The sequence below is a fragment of the Nelusetta ayraudi genome, unplaced genomic scaffold (genome assembly GCF_046127955.1).
Source record: "Nelusetta ayraudi isolate G7.1 ecotype Tasmania unplaced genomic scaffold, CSIRO-AGI_Nayr_v1 ptg000019l, whole genome shotgun sequence".
Taxonomy (NCBI): Eukaryota; Metazoa; Chordata; class Actinopteri; order Tetraodontiformes; family Monacanthidae; genus Nelusetta; species Nelusetta ayraudi.
In genome coordinates, this window is record NW_027466069.1 from 9,494,439 (window position 1) to 9,511,666 (window position 17,228).

Consider the following 17,228-nt stretch of genomic DNA (forward strand, 5'->3'; position numbering starts at 1 on the left):
CCATCTTGTCAACAAATCCCACAAGGCAGCGTTGATTAACAGTCACTCTGGAAAAGCTGATTCAATCTCCTTTAGGGTTTTTTCCTTGAAACTGAAGATTTTTCAATGTTGTTTGCAATATTTCTTGTTTTTTTAAGTTTAAACTAATACGTAAAATGAAGTTGACTGGTCAATTCATCTTCAATACGCTGCTTTAGCAGGTCACTGATAATGCAGTAATGGAACAAATGAAAACTTCTGTCTTACAACTGGCTAACCAAGATGGAATGGCTGCTCGGCACCTGGAAAATATTTGAACCAACGCTTTGGCCATAAACAGAGTATTTTTTCTTGGCAACGCATTTAAAAACAATGGACCATGTGCTTGCTTGTTGCTACTCCATCCACAAGAAATTAACTTAGAGCTTCCACAAAAGTTGTGACTCGACTAATTGGAAAATAGGCAGATTTTAGCTTTAAAAGTGAAATAAATGCCTTGTTCAGGGCTGTGTTCTGCGTTGTTTGCCGTGATGTCTTTTTACACCACCTCAGCTTAATTTCCTCTTAAAACACATGATGGTGCATAAAGTGGAAATGGCTGCATTTGAGAAAAGTTAGAATTTGGAAAAATCTAACCATAGAGTGCAAAAACTGTCATATATTGACTAATAGTATGGTAGTTTTGTGTAATATTTTAAATGTATTTGCCAAAGTCATGATGGCAATCATCAAAATCAATATTCAAATAACATTAAACCTCACATTGCTGCAGTTAATGGGTGTATGTAATAGTATAGTTAACAATAACTGTGTGTGTGTGTGTGTGTGTGTGTGTGTGTGTGTGTGTGTGTGTGCGTGTGCGTGTGTGTGTGAGAGACACCGGATGGGCTACATTGTTTTTTTTTCATGGCGATAAGTGAAAACAAAAGGGAGAAAAAAATATGATAATTTTTTTTTAACCTAAAAACACATGCAGCTGCAGACAGATAAAAAAGAAGGACTGTGAAATCAAGCCGATAACACGGAATTAGCTCGAATTTCTGTGTTGCGACAGGCGAGGTGAAAATGAACAAGGCGTGTGCGACCGCTGGGACCGTGCTGCTGCAGCGCAGCACAACACTCTCACATGCAGAAGTTAATTTCAGCATTCCACCGAGGCCTTCAGCAGCTGCTAGATAATCCCTCTGAGCCTGTGTCCTATTAAGCCTTTAAAAGCCGGTATAAACTGTCCATTTTGTAATATCCATGATGCGACATGAAGGATACGGATCTGCACCGCCGTCCGTCTTTCAGCTGCACTGCAAGCAAAACAGCTCCACCTGCCGCTGCAGCGCCACCAAAAAACAAAAAAAAAGATACACTTTCCATGAACTTGCTGTGTACGGAAGAGGAATAGGGCCACAAGAAGAAAAAAACATTAAGAAGAAGAAATTTTATGAATAAAATTGAAATTTTGCAATTAATGCCGAGAATAAAGTCGAAATTCATAAAATTTTGACTTTTGTCTGTAATCCTCTTTCGTAGCTGTCTGTCTAGAATGGTGTCATGCATCTACCTAAAGGCTGGAATGTAGTGGCATGAAGTTTGTTGGTACTTCAATGGAATGTTTTGTATTGGTGACTTTCACAGATTTGGACACATCTGTTTGTTTTCAAAGGAAATGAAGGGCAAATTATTTTCGTGAGTCACAAGTCAATGTGTGTGTGTGTGTGTGTGTGTGTGTGTGTGTGTGTGTGTGTGTGTGTCCCTGCAACATTCTTTTGCTGTGATGAGTAACCTTTCAAGGCAATATTTCTTAGAACCACATTCACTTTATCGAACCTCCCCTTCGCAGAGATGTTGCACTTTGATGGGACTTTTTTTTTACGCTCTGTAACTGACATTGCACTGAAGCGTCTTGCTTGAACATAAATGTTTATGCGGCTGGTGCGGCTTTTTTTTTTCATTTCTCCTTCCTCTGGAGGTTCTCAGTCTGAACAAACATGCCAAGTGTCAAAGTCCTCTTTCGCTCCATCAGACCAACAGGTTGTGAAAACAGCACGGACTCTGTGAGGCATCGCGCTGTTCACAAATATCACACCTCTACGAACGGGGTTCATTGGTGTAAAAGTATAGGAGTCTGTTGGAGGTTTTAATTCGTCCCGCTGTGTCGATCGCTAGTCGTGCCCGCTCACGTGTCCACAAGAGTGCAATGACCTTACAGCAGACTCATTGTGCACATTTCCGCAAAGCTGCTAAGAGCCTTGTAAAAACAACAATACTTTGTGAGAATTGACTTTTAAATTTCCAGAGATCCAAAATAAAAGTCGATACAGACCAGTAAACAGGGCTTCAACAAATGCACAGCACTTAACAGCCAACACAGAGTAGTAAAGCCGCCCCATCCGATCAATAGAAGTGGGCTCGGTGATGATTTCTTTTTTGCCACGTCCTTATTTTAAAACATGGGAACAAATGAATTGAAGTGTTTTGCACAGAATCAAATATGTTTTACAGGCGCCTGTACTCTGGATTTACTTTTCTCTGTGCGTGTTCACTTTAGGGCTGCATATGGTTCAGTGCTGCACACACAAAAGAACAAAGAGGAGTTGATCCTGAGGCAGTAATTTGGAGCACACATGATGAAATGGGGTCATGTGAGTCAACTTGTCCTCATGTGACCCGCTCATATTCACCTTTTGTTAATCTTTGTCATGGAGTATGTAGTATGCATTGATTTTTATTTTTTTTATTTTTGGGGGGGGGGTTCCATCCAAATCAATACTACTACTACTACTACTAATAATAATAATAATAATAATAATAATAATAATAATAATAATAATAATAATAATATTGGATAGGCTCCAGCAGACCCCCGTGACCCTGAGCTCGGGACTAAGCGGGTATGGAAAATGAATGAATGAATGAATGAATGAATGAATGAATGAATCCACCAAATTATATCTTTAAAAAAAAAACTAGACTGTGAATTTTACATCATCATTTCTATTCCTTGTGTCCTCAGTTTTTATTTGAAATGGCATACAAACATATGAATCACATGCGATCACATGCATACAGACCGAGGCATGACGTAAATCATGCTAAAATCCCAATATATAAAAAAAAAGCTGATTTCACTCGCGCAGGGCTGAAATGAGCTTTAGATGCAGATTTTAAAACTCAGGGAGGATTAGCAACAGAATACTCAGGTGGTTGGCATCAGCACAATCTGAAATGTAGCAAAGAGCTGAAGCCAAGAAAACACTGTAATACTCTGGGGGAAAGTGTTAGAAATCTTCATCAGCTGGGGAGAAAAAAATCAAACACTGAAAGTCTCTTTAAATCAGTGCAATGGGCAGCTTTAAACCAATAGGCACACTCAAAAACAACAGAATTGAAGGGCCTTGAATCCAATTAAATCCAGGCGAGCGCTCGGTCCGTCGCAGGATTGTGTGCAGCACAAGAGCAGTTTGCCTGGGGGAACTCACAGGGTCAACTTAATCGCGTTGCTTTAACCCTCTTGCAGCAAAGGTGTTAACCGTACCGAAGGAGCTGAAACTTGTCAGACGCCAGGGTTCTTTAGAAGAGAAGTCTAAGATCAGAGGTTGCACTCACAGCATGGGCCAGCCAATAAAGGGAGCACAACAAAGTATCTAAGTTTGCATTGTGTGTTTCTCACTGTATGTTTTCAGTCATCCTCTAATCGTGTTCTGCAATTCCTGCATCAATGCAGTATGACCTTGATTCTCACCATGTCGACTTTTTGTGTTTTCCCCTCCAGGTGACGGAAACCCCAAGGAGAGCAGTCCCTTCATAAACAGCAGCGCAGCCACGGACGCAGAGAAAAGCCAACAGTATGACGGCAAAAACATGGCTCTCTTTGAGGCGAGGACACTGTTGTTATGAGAGCACATTTAAGAAGAGGGCCTTTCCAGTGCAGTGTTATGTAAATGTGTGTGTGTGTGTGTGTGTGTGTGTCACAGGAGGAGATGGACACCAGCCCAATGGTCTCGTCGCTGCTCAGCAGCCTGGCCAACTACTCCAACCTGCCGACGGGCAGCAAGGAGCACGAGGAGGCGGAGAACAGCGAGGAGGGGCCACGTCCATCCAAAAAGCCTATCAAGGTAGGACGAGGCTGGAACGATATTCACTAAATCCTCAAGTGTCAAAGGAGGAACGTTGACAGGCGATTTCACAATAAGCTGGGGGGAAAAAATGAATGAAGTGCCACAGACTCCTTGTTCTTGCCTTGGGAAAAAAAAAAAAAAACATCTCAGCTTCACACGGGCAGCAGAGCACAGAGAGTTGGAGAAGCATTTGCACTCGCACTCATTACAAGGGACAATTTAGGGTTGCCCATCAGCCGAATGGGCAAGTCTTTAGACCGCAGCAGGAAGCTGCACAACGAGCAAACTCCACACACACACACACACACACACACACACACACACACACACACACACACACACAAAGGTCCTAGGGGAGATTCTTGCTGTCCATCACCCTGCTGCTGATGTAATGTAATGTAATGTAATGTAATGTAATGTAATATTCATTCATTCATCTTCTATACCCGCTTCTTCCCGAGCTCAGGGTCACGGGGGTCTGCTGGAGCCTCTCCCAGCTGTCTTAGGGCGAAGGCAGGGTGACACCCTGGACAAGTCGCCAGTTCATCGCAGGGCCACATAGAGACAAACAACCATTCACACCCACATGCACACCTACGGACAATTTAGAATGTTCAATTGACCTCACATGCATGTTTTTGGAGTGTGGGAGGAAGCCGGAGAACCCGGAGAGAACCCACGCAGACACAGGTAGAACATGTAAACTCCACACAGAAAGGTCCCAGGCCCGGAATCGAACCCATATATATACACACAGCAAGTGAGTATATATATCAGGTTAGATTTGATTTGATTTGGTTAGATTTGATTTGATTTGATTAGATTTGATTCGATTCGATAAACTTTTTAAATTAAATCCTCGTGCCAGATAGCTCCAAAGTCACAGAAACAGTATAAATATATCAGCAATAGGGCATAGAATAAAATAAATAAAATTCAATTATAATATAATAAAAATAGGCGTTAGATAATATTTCAGCTGCCTGAAAAATACTGCGAGGATTAAGATACTGACTAAAGATTGACATTAGCAGAGACTCACAGAGGGGACTAAGTCACAGGACGTCCAACAACACCGCAGGATAGAGACGGTTGTCAGGGCCTCCACAAATCCTGCAGAGCGAGTCGAGAGCATCGGTGACGCACTCACATGAGTCTCCTGCGGGCAAAGCACCAGCGGTGACGTTGATCCGTCTGTTCTGATGATTCTGAACTTCTGCTCGTCACGCGCAGGACACAAAACATGACGCCAAAGGCACAAACAATAACATTTAATGTTTTTATTTAACTGTGAGTTTAAAAAGAAAACCTTTTTGCCAGTGATCAAAGCGCTTTTGTTATCATTTCTCATGATCAAAAGTCATTATGAGGTTATTGCACAGCACATTGATGCCGCATTGTATTGGGTTCTATTGGACTGGATCATACAAAAATGGGTTTATGGAAAACATGCATGGCAAATTACATCATAAGCTCGATTTGAGAAGTTGCACTCATGAAATCCATTCTAAATAGACATGTTGAATAACATTTGACCACTGCGATGTTCTTGTTTGATTGTCAGGCTCCACAGCTGGGCACTCTGATGGGAGTGTACCTGCCGTGTATCCAGAACATTTTTGGGGTCATCCTCTTCCTGCGGATGACCTGGATGGTCGGTATCGGCGGGGTCTTCGGCTCCTTCATCATCGTCTTCATGTGTTGCTCAACAGTGAGTAAAACAACAATGGAGACCACTGTGGCTGTGTGAATCTATCCTGACTATAATTATGATTTATATCATACACAGACTACATTTCTACATTTCATTGTAAAAATTGGCAAATTGAGTTACTGACTGTTATGAGCACAAGTTAATGGCATTAAGCAGTAATCATATCTGTTGGGTTCCTAATCAAATGTTCTTAACATACAGTAGTTTTTGTGTTTCCCCTGCTCAAATTCACCCCGTTTGCACCTAATACTGTGACTAAGAAAAAAAAAACTTCAGAACTGGCTACTTTGTTCTTAGTTTCTCTCTGGCTGCACTCGAGTGTCTCTAAAAAGACAGCTTGTTTTGCAGAAACGCACTCATCTCTGCAACGAGGGGCTCCTCGCATTATGCAGACTTGCTTCAGGATGTTTTTGTTTTTTTTTCTTCTTTCCTTTTCACACAAAAAGTCGGTCAGCCGTATTTTATCTGTCGCGGCCACCTGATACCCACGAGACGCTTTTTTTTTTCCAGACCATGCTCACGGCCATCTCCATGAGTGCCATTGCAACAAATGGAGTGGTGCCAGGTGAGCGAATGTCCTCAGCGGTTGTGCGTCTCTGTGTTTGTCAGCACCCTGACTGACTCGTGTGCTTCTCTGTGACTCTCAGCTGGAGGCTCCTACTACATGATCTCCCGCTCCCTGGGGCCGGAGTTCGGTGGGGCTGTCGGCATCTGCTTCTACTTGGGCACCACTTTTGCAGGTGCCATGTACATCCTTGGCTGTATTGAGATTCTGCTGGTACGTATGAGGCCCTGATGCACATTGTTTCACATTTTGACATCGAAGCTTTGACAAGTGTCTATGTCACGTTTTTGTTTATTTCAAAACAACGCAAGATCGATTTGACCTGATGTCATCCCAGATGGAACGTCTCCTAAATCTGTTTGATTAGTTGTACATGATAAAACATTACCATTAAAATGACTATGAATCTAGAGATTTTCTCTGTATCATCTTCAATATGGACCAAACTGATTTTTACAAGCTAACTGAGCAAGACAACAACAGATTAAGGCTCCTATCAGCTCTCAGCAGGGACATACATATACATACAGATGTGCCTGTAGTGAGCAGGTGCAGTTAATAACAAAACTCCTGCCAAAACCATTAAGAAGCACTAACAAGAATTTTCTTACACCAAAAATAATCTGAAATCTCAGCAATCACGCCTCCTTGTAAGGTTACAAAAAGCGGGGGGGGAAAAAAGAAAATCTCTATGTGTGAAGCTTGTAGTTGAAACAAAACGCATCCCAGCATTCTCCAAATTAGCACCTGCAGTCTTTTATGAATTATCAGTAGAAACAAACAAAAAAAATATTGTGAACGATGCCATCTCTAGTTTTCTTTTGTCCAACCTCATTTTTCCTTTCTCTCAGATCTATATCGTTCCTCAGGCGGCAATCTTTAAGATTGAGGGCCTGGAGGGGCCGGAGGCGGAGGAGGCTCTGCTCAACAACATGCGCGTGTACGGCACCATTGTCCTGAGCTTCATGTCTCTGGTGGTGTTTGTGGGGGTCAGGTATGTGAACAAGCTGGCGCTGGTCTTCCTGGCCTGTGTCATCCTCTCCATCCTGTCTGTTTATGCCGGAGTCATCAAGACCGCCATCGACCCCCCGGAGTTCCCGTGAGTAGCTGCCCATACATCGGTTTCCGTCAATCGCTCACGATTCGTGACAAGGTCTCATGTCCGGTCTCCCGATCAGTGTCTGCATCCTGGGAAATCGAACCCTTGTGTCTAAAGGGTACGACATCTGCGCAAAGGTCGTCGACATAGACAACGAGACCATCACAACCAAACTGTGGAGGTCCTTCTGTGACTCGGAGTACCTGAACGCCACTTGTGATGATTACTTTACGAACAACAACGTCACGGAGATTCAGGGCATCCCGGGGGTCACCAGCGGTATTCTGGCAGGTAAAAAAGAAAAAAAAAGAAAGATGATGATGGTTTTGGTAACTTTAGTAAAATCTTCTCACAATGGAATGATCTTCACTTACACAATGGAATTATTTCCTCTTTTAGAGAATCTTTTTGGTAAATACCTGGAAAAGGGTGCAATGCTGGAGAAGCGCGGGCTTCCAACAATCAAGGACCCAGACAGTCCAACAACCAACAGCAACCGCTACGTCCTGGCAGACATCACCAGTTTCTTCACTCTGCTGGTGGGAATATACTTCCCCTCTGTCACAGGTGAGAGGCAGAGTGGCTTTCATGTGATATAACAGCATCGTTGGGATTATTCCACAAGCTTTTAGCTGATGGCTTTTGTTGTTTTTGTGATCTCCGTCATGAATGTTTGCGATCACAAGCGAGGCAAAGGCCGTTCAGAGACTCAGTTAGCCAGTAGCCGCTGCACAAAGCGAATCCTATGGTGCCAAAAGTTAATATATCTGTGGCGTTGGGGATGACCAGCTCTGACCGTCGCAATAACTCAGGTTATCACTTGATTAATGGAAGAATGGTCCCACTCAGTTATTTCAGTCATTAAAACAGCTTGGGGTTTTGCTTTTATAACTCATGGACTGAGCAATATGACTGACCTTCGGTGTGGTTTTGGCAAACTCTAACTGACTCCCACTCGCAGGTATCATGGCGGGCTCCAACCGCTCTGGAGACCTGCGTGACGCCCAGAAGTCGATCCCTATCGGCACAATCGCCGCGATCACCACCACGTCCACAGTGTGTATCCTGATATTTGACTGGGGGCCTTTAAATCATAGCAGTGACCCGTGACTGTTTAAACACTTTAAATGTCGTGGCCTGTGTTAGAGTCGTGCATCTTCAGCGAAACATTTCTTAACTGCCTTTCTCCAGACATATCTTGTGTGATTCTGTTTGGAGCCTGTATTGAAGGGGTAGTTCTGAGGGACAAGTAAGTTTAAATCTATAGCTTGTTTGTTTGCAAGTGCTGTTTTAATTTGCATTGTTCCTTTTTTATTACCCAAGTCTGTATTGTACATCTATTATAAATTATGATGGTGTTCCTTGTGGAAGTTATTGTGTCGCATCAGTTTGTACAGAGCTAAACATTTAAATTGAAATAAAGTTCAGTGCACTGTTTCAGTATTTTACGCAGCTGTTTTCTGCTACAGACGTTGAAAAAAGACGGTGTTAGTTCATTGATAAAAACGATGGTCAGTGGGCCAAGTAGTCATGGAATGAATTTCAGTTTCGGAAACATAATTAAACTTTAATGATGAAAATGGCCATGTTATCCACATTATCTGCTTAAACCACTGTTGGGCATGCAGTTGTTATTGTAGGATTATGGTGGATTACCAACTCCAATCTCCCCCCAGATTCGGCGAAGGAGTCAATGGAAATCTGGTGATCGGGACTCTGGCGTGGCCATCCCCCTGGGTTATTGTGTTTGGCTCTTTCTTTTCCACATGTGGAGCAGGACTCCAGAGTCTGACTGGAGCCCCGCGTCTCCTACAGGCCATCTCTCGGGACGGGATCATCCCATTTCTCAGAGTGAGTGTCCCAACACAACTTTCCTGTCCGTCCTAGCAGAACCTCACTGGGGCTGCATGAATTTATGATATTATACCATGCTGCTGCAGGTATTTGGTCATGGCAAAGCTAACGGAGAGCCCACATGGGCCCTGCTGCTAACAGCTAGCATTTGTGAGATTGGAATCATCATTGCCTCCCTTGATTCTGTCGCTCCCATTCTGTCCATGTAAGTACGAATGTAACTTCAGAGGCACATTCACTGCTGTACAAGTTCAGTCACGCTAAAACCCTGAGTCGCACGATCAATTCTCCCTTTCTTTAATCTCTTCAGGTTCTTCCTGATGTGCTACATGTTTGTGAATCTTGCCTGTGCACTGCAAACTTTGCTGAGGACACCAAACTGGAGGCCTCGCTTCAAGTTCTACCACTGGTAAGCTTGATTTCCCGCTTTTGCTCTTTGCATGTGCATGGAGAGAGTTATTTTACAAAATGAAGAGTTTGACTGTTTACAAAAAAACAGAAACACATACATTAAACTTAAAAAATTGTTCAAACAAGATTTGTGTCATTGTCAAGGTTCAAATTTGTGGCGCTGACAAGTCCAAACCTGCATTCCAACAACTCGTCACAAACTACTTCACAGGGAGGGAAATTAATCAGTCACATTCTGTTGTATCTCCTGCAGGGCCTTGTCTTTCTTGGGCATGAGTTTGTGTCTGTCCCTCATGTTTATCTGCTCCTGGTACTACGCTATAATCGCCATGGGCATCGCCACCTGTATCTACAAATACATCGAGTTCTGTGGGTAAGCAGCCACTTAATCCTTTTCTGGAAAGCCTCAGCAATAATCAGTTTATTCTGGCGGTGGTTGTCTGTCTTTTTGAATGCCAATGACAGTAAGCACTGCCAGGCACATCAGTAATAAAAGTGACACAAGTGATTGTGACCGCATCATCCGCCGACCTCTCTTGTCACAGCGCTGAGAAGGAGTGGGGCGACGGGATAAGAGGCATCTCCCTCAGTGCTGCGCGCTTCGCCCTCATGAGGCTGGAGGAAGGACCGCCCCACACCAAGAACTGGAGGTCAGTCCAGATGCTGTCAAACTCTGATTCATCGACTGTAGGATGTGTCGGCTCGCCGCAGGCGGCCGCTGTTGGTCCACAGGTGGAGGTTCCGGTCCAGCCCAGCGGTCCAGCGTCCATGCTGGCCGGCTCACATTGAACGCTCACCACCCCCTTCTGCTGTCACCTCCAGGACATCAGCAGCGGCTTGGTGGCCGTTCTCCTCTGCCTTTTTAATGACAAAAGATCTGTTCCAGACTACAGACATATTGACACACTGTTATGCTCCAGGGCAGAACATTTTGTGGCACGGCATTGTGGGTGGTGCACTCCATGTGGGAAAAGTCCCATTTTTGCCAGTTTATTTGCTATTTGAACCGCATCTTCTTTCTCTTCTCTTTTACCACAACTATGTTTAAACAGCAAATTGCAAACAGTTGGTAAAGACTAAAAATAATATCACATATGCGGCAAATGCACACTAAGCCATAAAAGTCAAAAATGGCAAATAAGATTTGTAACCTTGGCACAGAGGATGCAGCAGGCAAATATTCGCTGCCTTAAACCATATGAGCTGCATTCAAATATGAAGTGTGAAGCACAAAGCAGAGACACATTTAGGAATCATATGTGACTCACCTCTAAATAACCTTTGGAATGTTCAACTCAGTCTTTTGTTCCCTGTGTCCTCACCAGGCCTCAGATCCTGGTTCTAGTGAGCGTGGACGCGGAGCAGAATGTGGAACAGCCCCGCATGCTCTCTTTGACCAATCAGCTGAAAGCGGGGAAAGGTCTGACCATTGTTGGCACCTCCGTTCAAGGAACATTCCTGGACAACTACACTGAGGCCCAGAGGGCAGATCAGGTACTTCCTTGAATACGTCTCGAGCCGTGCCAGTTAGGGCGGAAAAACCACATGACGGCGTCAACCCCTGATGTTAAATTATTGTCTTGGAACTGACGGGCGACTTGTGCTTTTGCAGTCCTTACGCAAGTTGATGGAGACGGAGAAGGTGAAAGGCTTCTCCCAGGTGGTCATCTCCTCCAATCTGAGAGACGGGACGTCCCACCTGATCCAGGTCGGTGGGCTCGGAGGTCTGAAGCACAACACCGTGATGGTCAGCTGGCCTCGGAACTGGAAACAGCCCGAGTGCCACCAGCAGTTTAGAAACTTCATTGGTAAGTCATGAGTCTCTGGCGAAATGAGGCTTCCTACAGTGTGGAAATGGATTGAAAGTGTTTGGAAAGTCGCTGTGTCGTTTTAAATAACTACAGTAAAACCAAAACTACCTTGCTCTGCCTCTCCCCCCTTGCAGAGGTAGTCAGAGAGACCACCATTGCCAGTATGGCCCTGTTGGTGCCAAAGAATATTTCCAGCTACCCATCCAATGGGGAGCGCTTCACTGAGGGCCACATAGACGTGTGGTGGATCGTCCACGATGGAGGGATGCTGATGCTCCTCCCCTTCCTGCTCCGTCAGCACAAGGTCAGAAAGCAAAAGACCGGGCACGTTGCCAAGATCAGAGAAGGTTTAAAAATGTTCTCAAAAGCAACTAGTCACAAATGTGCAAATATGTTCCTGGTCGCTCGTGCAGGTGTGGAGGAAGTGCAAGATACGCATTTTCACTGTGGCTCAAATGGACGATAACAGCATCCAGATGAAGAAAGACCTCATCATCTTCCTCTATCACCTGCGCATCAATGCTGAGGTGGAGGTGGTGGAGATGGTGAGAGGCTTCACTCAAGTTGCCCCAGATGATTGTCAGCATAGTTAATTAATAGTAAATCAATTTTGCTGGCAGTAATTCATTAATGCAGATTCATGTTTTCATTGTTTTTACATCTGATTTGATTGGGTGAATCAGGGCCCAGAATCAGATCAGCTAGTGTGTGTTTAAAAAAATAATCTCCTTTCTTCTTTGCTGTTTCAACGTTATAATGGATTTTTTTTTTTTTACTTTCACAGCTTGACAATGACATCTCAGCATACACCTATGAGAAGACACTTGTAATGGAACAAAGGTCTCAGATCCTGAAACAAATGCACCTGACCAAGAATGAGAAGGAGAGAGAGGTAAACCACAGACTTTCGATTAAAAAAAAATTCTGATCATTTAAACCAATCCATGTTTCCCACATTTTTCTTACCACAGATTCAGAGCATTACTGATTCATCCCGTGGCTCCATACGGAGGAAAAACCAGTCTGCCTTGCGTCCCCAGCAGAGTGCTGAAGAGGGAGTCATCCAGGCAGAAATACCAGAAGACGAGGTGAGTCTGCAACAAACCTCTTGTGGGACCAAACCCACTATTATTTTTGCTTTATATTGTCCTCATTCTTTCCTTGTGTACCCTTTAAATCAAAAATAGTCTTCGATTTCGCCGACTATGTTGAAAGAAAAATATGGAGTCTTTCACAAAAGACCAACCCCTCTTTACCTCTCTCACTGGCTGCTCAGTGATCCCCCACTGACCACTGGCGCCCTGCTCGCCTATACTGACAGGTGTCTCCTCTCTCTCTTTCACCCTGTCACGCTGTCACGTCACGGTGTCCGTCTCTCAGTCTGTGGCTGTGTCCAACCCAAAACAGGTACAGCTGATCCACGGTAAGAACGCCTCCTCGCCGACTAGTCCGACGAGCCTCACTACCCCCAGTGGGTCCACAGGGGGCACTGCCACCTGGACGGACAACAAGGTTGCGGACAAGGGGTTGACCGTCGGTGCAGCGAACCCGGAGGCAGGCAAAGACCTCTTCAACATGAAGCCGTGAGTCACCTTTCGTCTCCACTCAGCCCTGAGAGGAGCGCATGTAGCAAACACAACCATGAGCACCAGCTGGATGGGTTAATATGGGGGTCAGGGGTTACGTTTACTCTGCACGCAGTAAAAATAAAAAATGAATTAAAAAAACATGAGCTCAAGTGTAATTCACCACACTTATGTCCCTCTTGACATGCTGCGGCAGGGAATGGGAGAACTTGTAAGTGTTACCATCTCGACTCGGCACCAATGAGAGCCAGGCAGCTGAAAACGAAACAAAAAAATTGCTCACTATAATAAAACCTGTTTAACCCATAGTAACTATGCGTCTCTTGCATTAGAAGCCAGATTGATGTGCGGCGCATGCATACAGCGTTGCGACTCAATGAGGTCATCATAAAGAAGTCCAAGGAGGCCAAACTCGTCCTGCTCAACATGCCGGGGCCGCCCAAGAACCGCAGGGGCAACGAAAACTGTATCCTACTTGTTTCAATTCAACTGCTCTATAGCTATGTTTACATGCGCACATTTCTCCAATCCGATCGAAACCTTGGTTGATCGGAAAATTCCAAATCCACTGTTTACAAGGACACTAAATAAAATGATCCAATCGTGAGCGTTTAATCAGAATGAATCATTTGGGCATGCGTGGAGTTGTCTAATTTTCCGTAAATAGTCGTCGAAGAAGAAGCTGTACTTCCGCCTGTGTTGTAAATAAACGCCGCATTGTCCACACTCCGCACGTCCTCGGCTCGTTCACAAGCCTTCAAACTTTTCCAGGGGTTTTTTATTTGGTCCATCGTTTTGTTTATGTTTTGCGAAAAAAAATTACTGGCTGCCGCAAAGGCCGAAACGCGTCACGCAGACGCAGCACACATGCGCAGTGGAGATAGTCCGAGACAGGATCCGAATGGGTGTGTACATGGACGCCATTCGGAATAATGATCGGCATAAACCACCTCTCTCGTTCGGAATAAAATTTCGTTCCGAACAGACCGGATCGGATCAGAATCTTCCGATTGGCGTGTTTACACAAAGCATTTTTAATCTGTTTGGGCCTTTATTCCGATTATTTGTGTCCATGTAAACGCAGCTTCTGAGAGAGCCGCAAGACCTGCATGCATGCAAGACTTGGTCAATGATTTAACTAGAATTTTTAAGGGGGAACAAGTGGTACGAGAGATAGACAAAATTGTCTCTGCACACAAGTGAACCAGACATACAGCCAGTCAGGAAAGAAGTACAGCAACTAGCCAAGAGTCAACAAGCTAACCTGCTTAAAACAGCAGATCTCTCAACAGTCTCTCAATGGACCCCTGCCTAAAATCCGCGCCACACTCACAATACATGGCTGCAATTTGCCAGGCTGGTTTTGAAACACATTATGAATGCAATCGACACCAGTCCCATTGTGAAGTAATAGATCGTCTGCACCTGCCGAATTCTGTTGTGTTCAGACTGGAAGATGAATCAATGTTCAATCTCACGACTGTTTAAACTTGGCTGTGCTGCTCTGCGGCTTAGCTGCAGGGCCTTCAGGTGCAATCTGAACAGCTTTGTGAAAAGTTAAACTATAAACTTTAAGAGCAACCTGCACCGACACGAACATGTCCGGCGTTTTACACTCCGGAGACGGCGGTCGGAAGCGGATACGGATAAGTATCTCATTAGATAGGTAGGTGTACTTTGAAACCTCCTCTTCCTCAAAATTTTCCACCATATGTCTTTCAGTATCATTAGAGTTTTGTCTCTAATCACTGCAGTCCTTGACCTCACTGGAATGGTGTTTGGATTTCAAAATAAAAGCACCAAAACAACAAAATATTTATAGCAATTGCTTGATTAGCAATCTCGTAAAATACATATGTATAAAAAATTGGGTGTATAAGTTTCCTTAAATTAACCTTAGATAATACATGATAATGTTGCTAATTTTTTATCATCATGAGTCGCTAAATCATGTGTTTTTTGCATAAAGTGTTTAGCTTGCTAGTTTCTTTCTTCTCTGTACAAGTGTGGGTTCCTTCACTGCGCTTCTTGCCAGACATGGAGTTCCTCGAGGTTCTCACTGAAGGCCTCAATCGAGTCCTTCTGGTTCGCGGCGGTGGACGCGAGGTCATAACCATTTATTCGTGAACTGCTCCTCAGGACCTCCTACATGGATTTTGTCCTCTGCTCCCTTCTATCAACCCAGGAAAGTCACCCTGTAGCTCTAAACAACAATGTTCTCATTTCATAGTGCAGATCTAATTACACAGGCGTTGCAGCCTGCAACGCAATTCAACACGCAAAAGCATTGGTATGAGGCATGTTTGATGGACTGCACCTTTCACCTCTTAACTGTCAAAACTAATTGTAAAGTTTGTTCATGTTCCATTAGGTAAACAAAGAATTATCAACCCTGCTCTGGTTCAAAGAGTCCCTTTGCTAAGCACACAACTCTTCCTCGTCCTTGTCTGTATTTGATCTCTGAAAATGGAGAGTTTGAGACCTTCACCCAAATTTTCTGAAATCGTTTTGTTCTTTTTTTCCCTTCATCGTCTCTTCTTTCTTATTAATGTTATTGGTGTTTCGTTTTTTTCATATTTGTAAATCTAGCCATGTCTGTTTTGTCTTTTACAATATAGTTACAGGAGCACAAATATTGTCACAGCACTAGACATGATAATCACTCCAGAAAGAGAGAGAAGACACACACAAACAAACACACTTAAACGCACATAATAAAGCACACAAACACATATGTGTATGATTAATAATTGTTCACAGCCACTTCAGTATTACATATGATTGTCACGTCATCCACTTGAAAGATACATTTGACATGATGTTTTCATAAACATTACCGGCACAACGGTATCATCACTGGAACGCCATTGCGATGATGATTGGGGGGGCTTGGGAACAGCTGGAGTGTGACAGTACCAGTTGGCAACCAAGTAACAGTCAAGTACCAGCTGGCCCTGATATAATGGTTCATATGAGAAAGATGTGAGATAAAGTGCAGAATATCAGACAACTGGGACTGACATTAAAATGATTTCTTCAGAATATGCTTTCTTAACTTCAAACACCACTAAATACAACATATAAGGCCTTTTAAGACTGTGCGTGAATGATAAATTATTTAAATGGTCCCCTTTTTTTGCACTATTTATGATGGATTGAACAAAACTTGTCCTGTTTTAATGTTATAGTTATTGATCTAGTACCAGAGTGCACTTTATTTATGTGTTTTAGTAGTTTTGAGTACATTCCTTAAAAACCAAAATATTGAATATTGAGGAATGTTTCTCCAAGATACAAAATTAAAAACCTTCATATATGTATTTATCTATTTATCTACAAAAGTTTATAAACTTTTTTTTCTAAAACACCGGTCCAGTCAAATGATAACAAGATATGTATAGTTAGACTATTTACGGAAAAAATAATCCATGCTGTATGTTTTTTTCTCCATTTATCTGCGTGTTTTACTGTGAAAATTCTGATTTTTTTTTTTCTCGAGAAAAAACAAAACTATGACCACTGAGTATCACTTTCATCAAATCAACAAGCTCCTCTATTACGATAGTAACCTCACATCATTACTGATGTGTCTTACTTTTGGTGGACTATCTGTGCAGCTATCAGTATTTCCCCCAAAGTGTGGGTGCAATGTTGGGACATTACCAAAAACAGTAACAGTATATGTTTCCAGTTTGATAAGATGATGAGATCTATCTATGACAAGCAAATGCAATGCCTGCGGGTGTACGCGTGTTTTTACATCTTGGTGTGCGTGTGTGTGTGTGTGTGTGTGTGTGTGTGTGTGTGTGTGTGTGTGTGTGTGTGTGTGATATTAAATGACTAGAAGTGTGCAGGAACCTGAACCAAGCCCAAATGAATGTTGAGAGTGGTTCAAGGTAAGCTAGACAGAAATGGGGTATTTGTAAATAGAAATGTGACATTAGAATCTTATTTTACAGCACACGTTTTAAAACAGGATTTATGGATAAAATAGGCAGTTTGTATTGTCTTTTACAATTGCTCCACCATGTCTTATGAAATTATGTGGTAGTTTAAAGAAACCATTTTTTATACCCTTCACAAAATGCAATAAAATT

General features: G+C 43.3%; 1 protein-coding gene across 1 annotated transcript; it reads left to right on the forward strand.

The window, feature by feature from the left end:
- Nucleotides 1–3,951: 3,951 nt before the first annotated feature.
- LOC142888603 (solute carrier family 12 member 5-like) lies at nucleotides 3,952–15,526 on the forward strand. The gene is made up of 24 exons (XM_076027071.1): nucleotides 3,952–4,088; nucleotides 5,656–5,802; nucleotides 6,316–6,370; nucleotides 6,453–6,583; nucleotides 7,222–7,469; nucleotides 7,549–7,760; nucleotides 7,869–8,036; nucleotides 8,431–8,529; nucleotides 8,661–8,718; nucleotides 9,146–9,320; nucleotides 9,410–9,528; nucleotides 9,634–9,732; nucleotides 9,988–10,107; nucleotides 10,280–10,384; nucleotides 11,060–11,228; nucleotides 11,347–11,542; nucleotides 11,680–11,849; nucleotides 11,959–12,090; nucleotides 12,330–12,437; nucleotides 12,517–12,633; nucleotides 12,926–13,128; nucleotides 13,328–13,342; nucleotides 13,464–13,597; nucleotides 15,167–15,526. The coding sequence occupies exons 1-24, from the start codon at nucleotides 3,954–3,956 to the stop codon at nucleotides 15,256–15,258; spliced, it is 3,207 nt and encodes a 1,068-aa protein (XP_075883186.1). The 5' UTR covers nucleotides 3,952–3,953; the 3' UTR covers nucleotides 15,259–15,526.
- The last annotated feature ends 1,702 nt before the right edge of the window (nucleotides 15,527–17,228 follow it).

What these genes read in the sequence shown, in the direction of transcription:
- LOC142888603 (XM_076027071.1), top strand. Translation starts at nt 3,954, where the DNA reads ATGGACACCAGCCCAATGGTCTCGTCGCTGCTCAGCAGCCTGGCCAAC. An exon ending in AACAAATGGAGTGGTGCCAG is followed by an intron (nt 6,371 to 6,452) that starts GTGAGCGAATGT and finishes TGTGACTCTCAG; the next exon opens with CTGGAGGCTCCTACTACATG. An exon ending in TCCTGCTCCGTCAGCACAAG is followed by an intron (nt 11,850 to 11,958) that starts GTCAGAAAGCAA and finishes TCGCTCGTGCAG; the next exon opens with GTGTGGAGGAAGTGCAAGAT.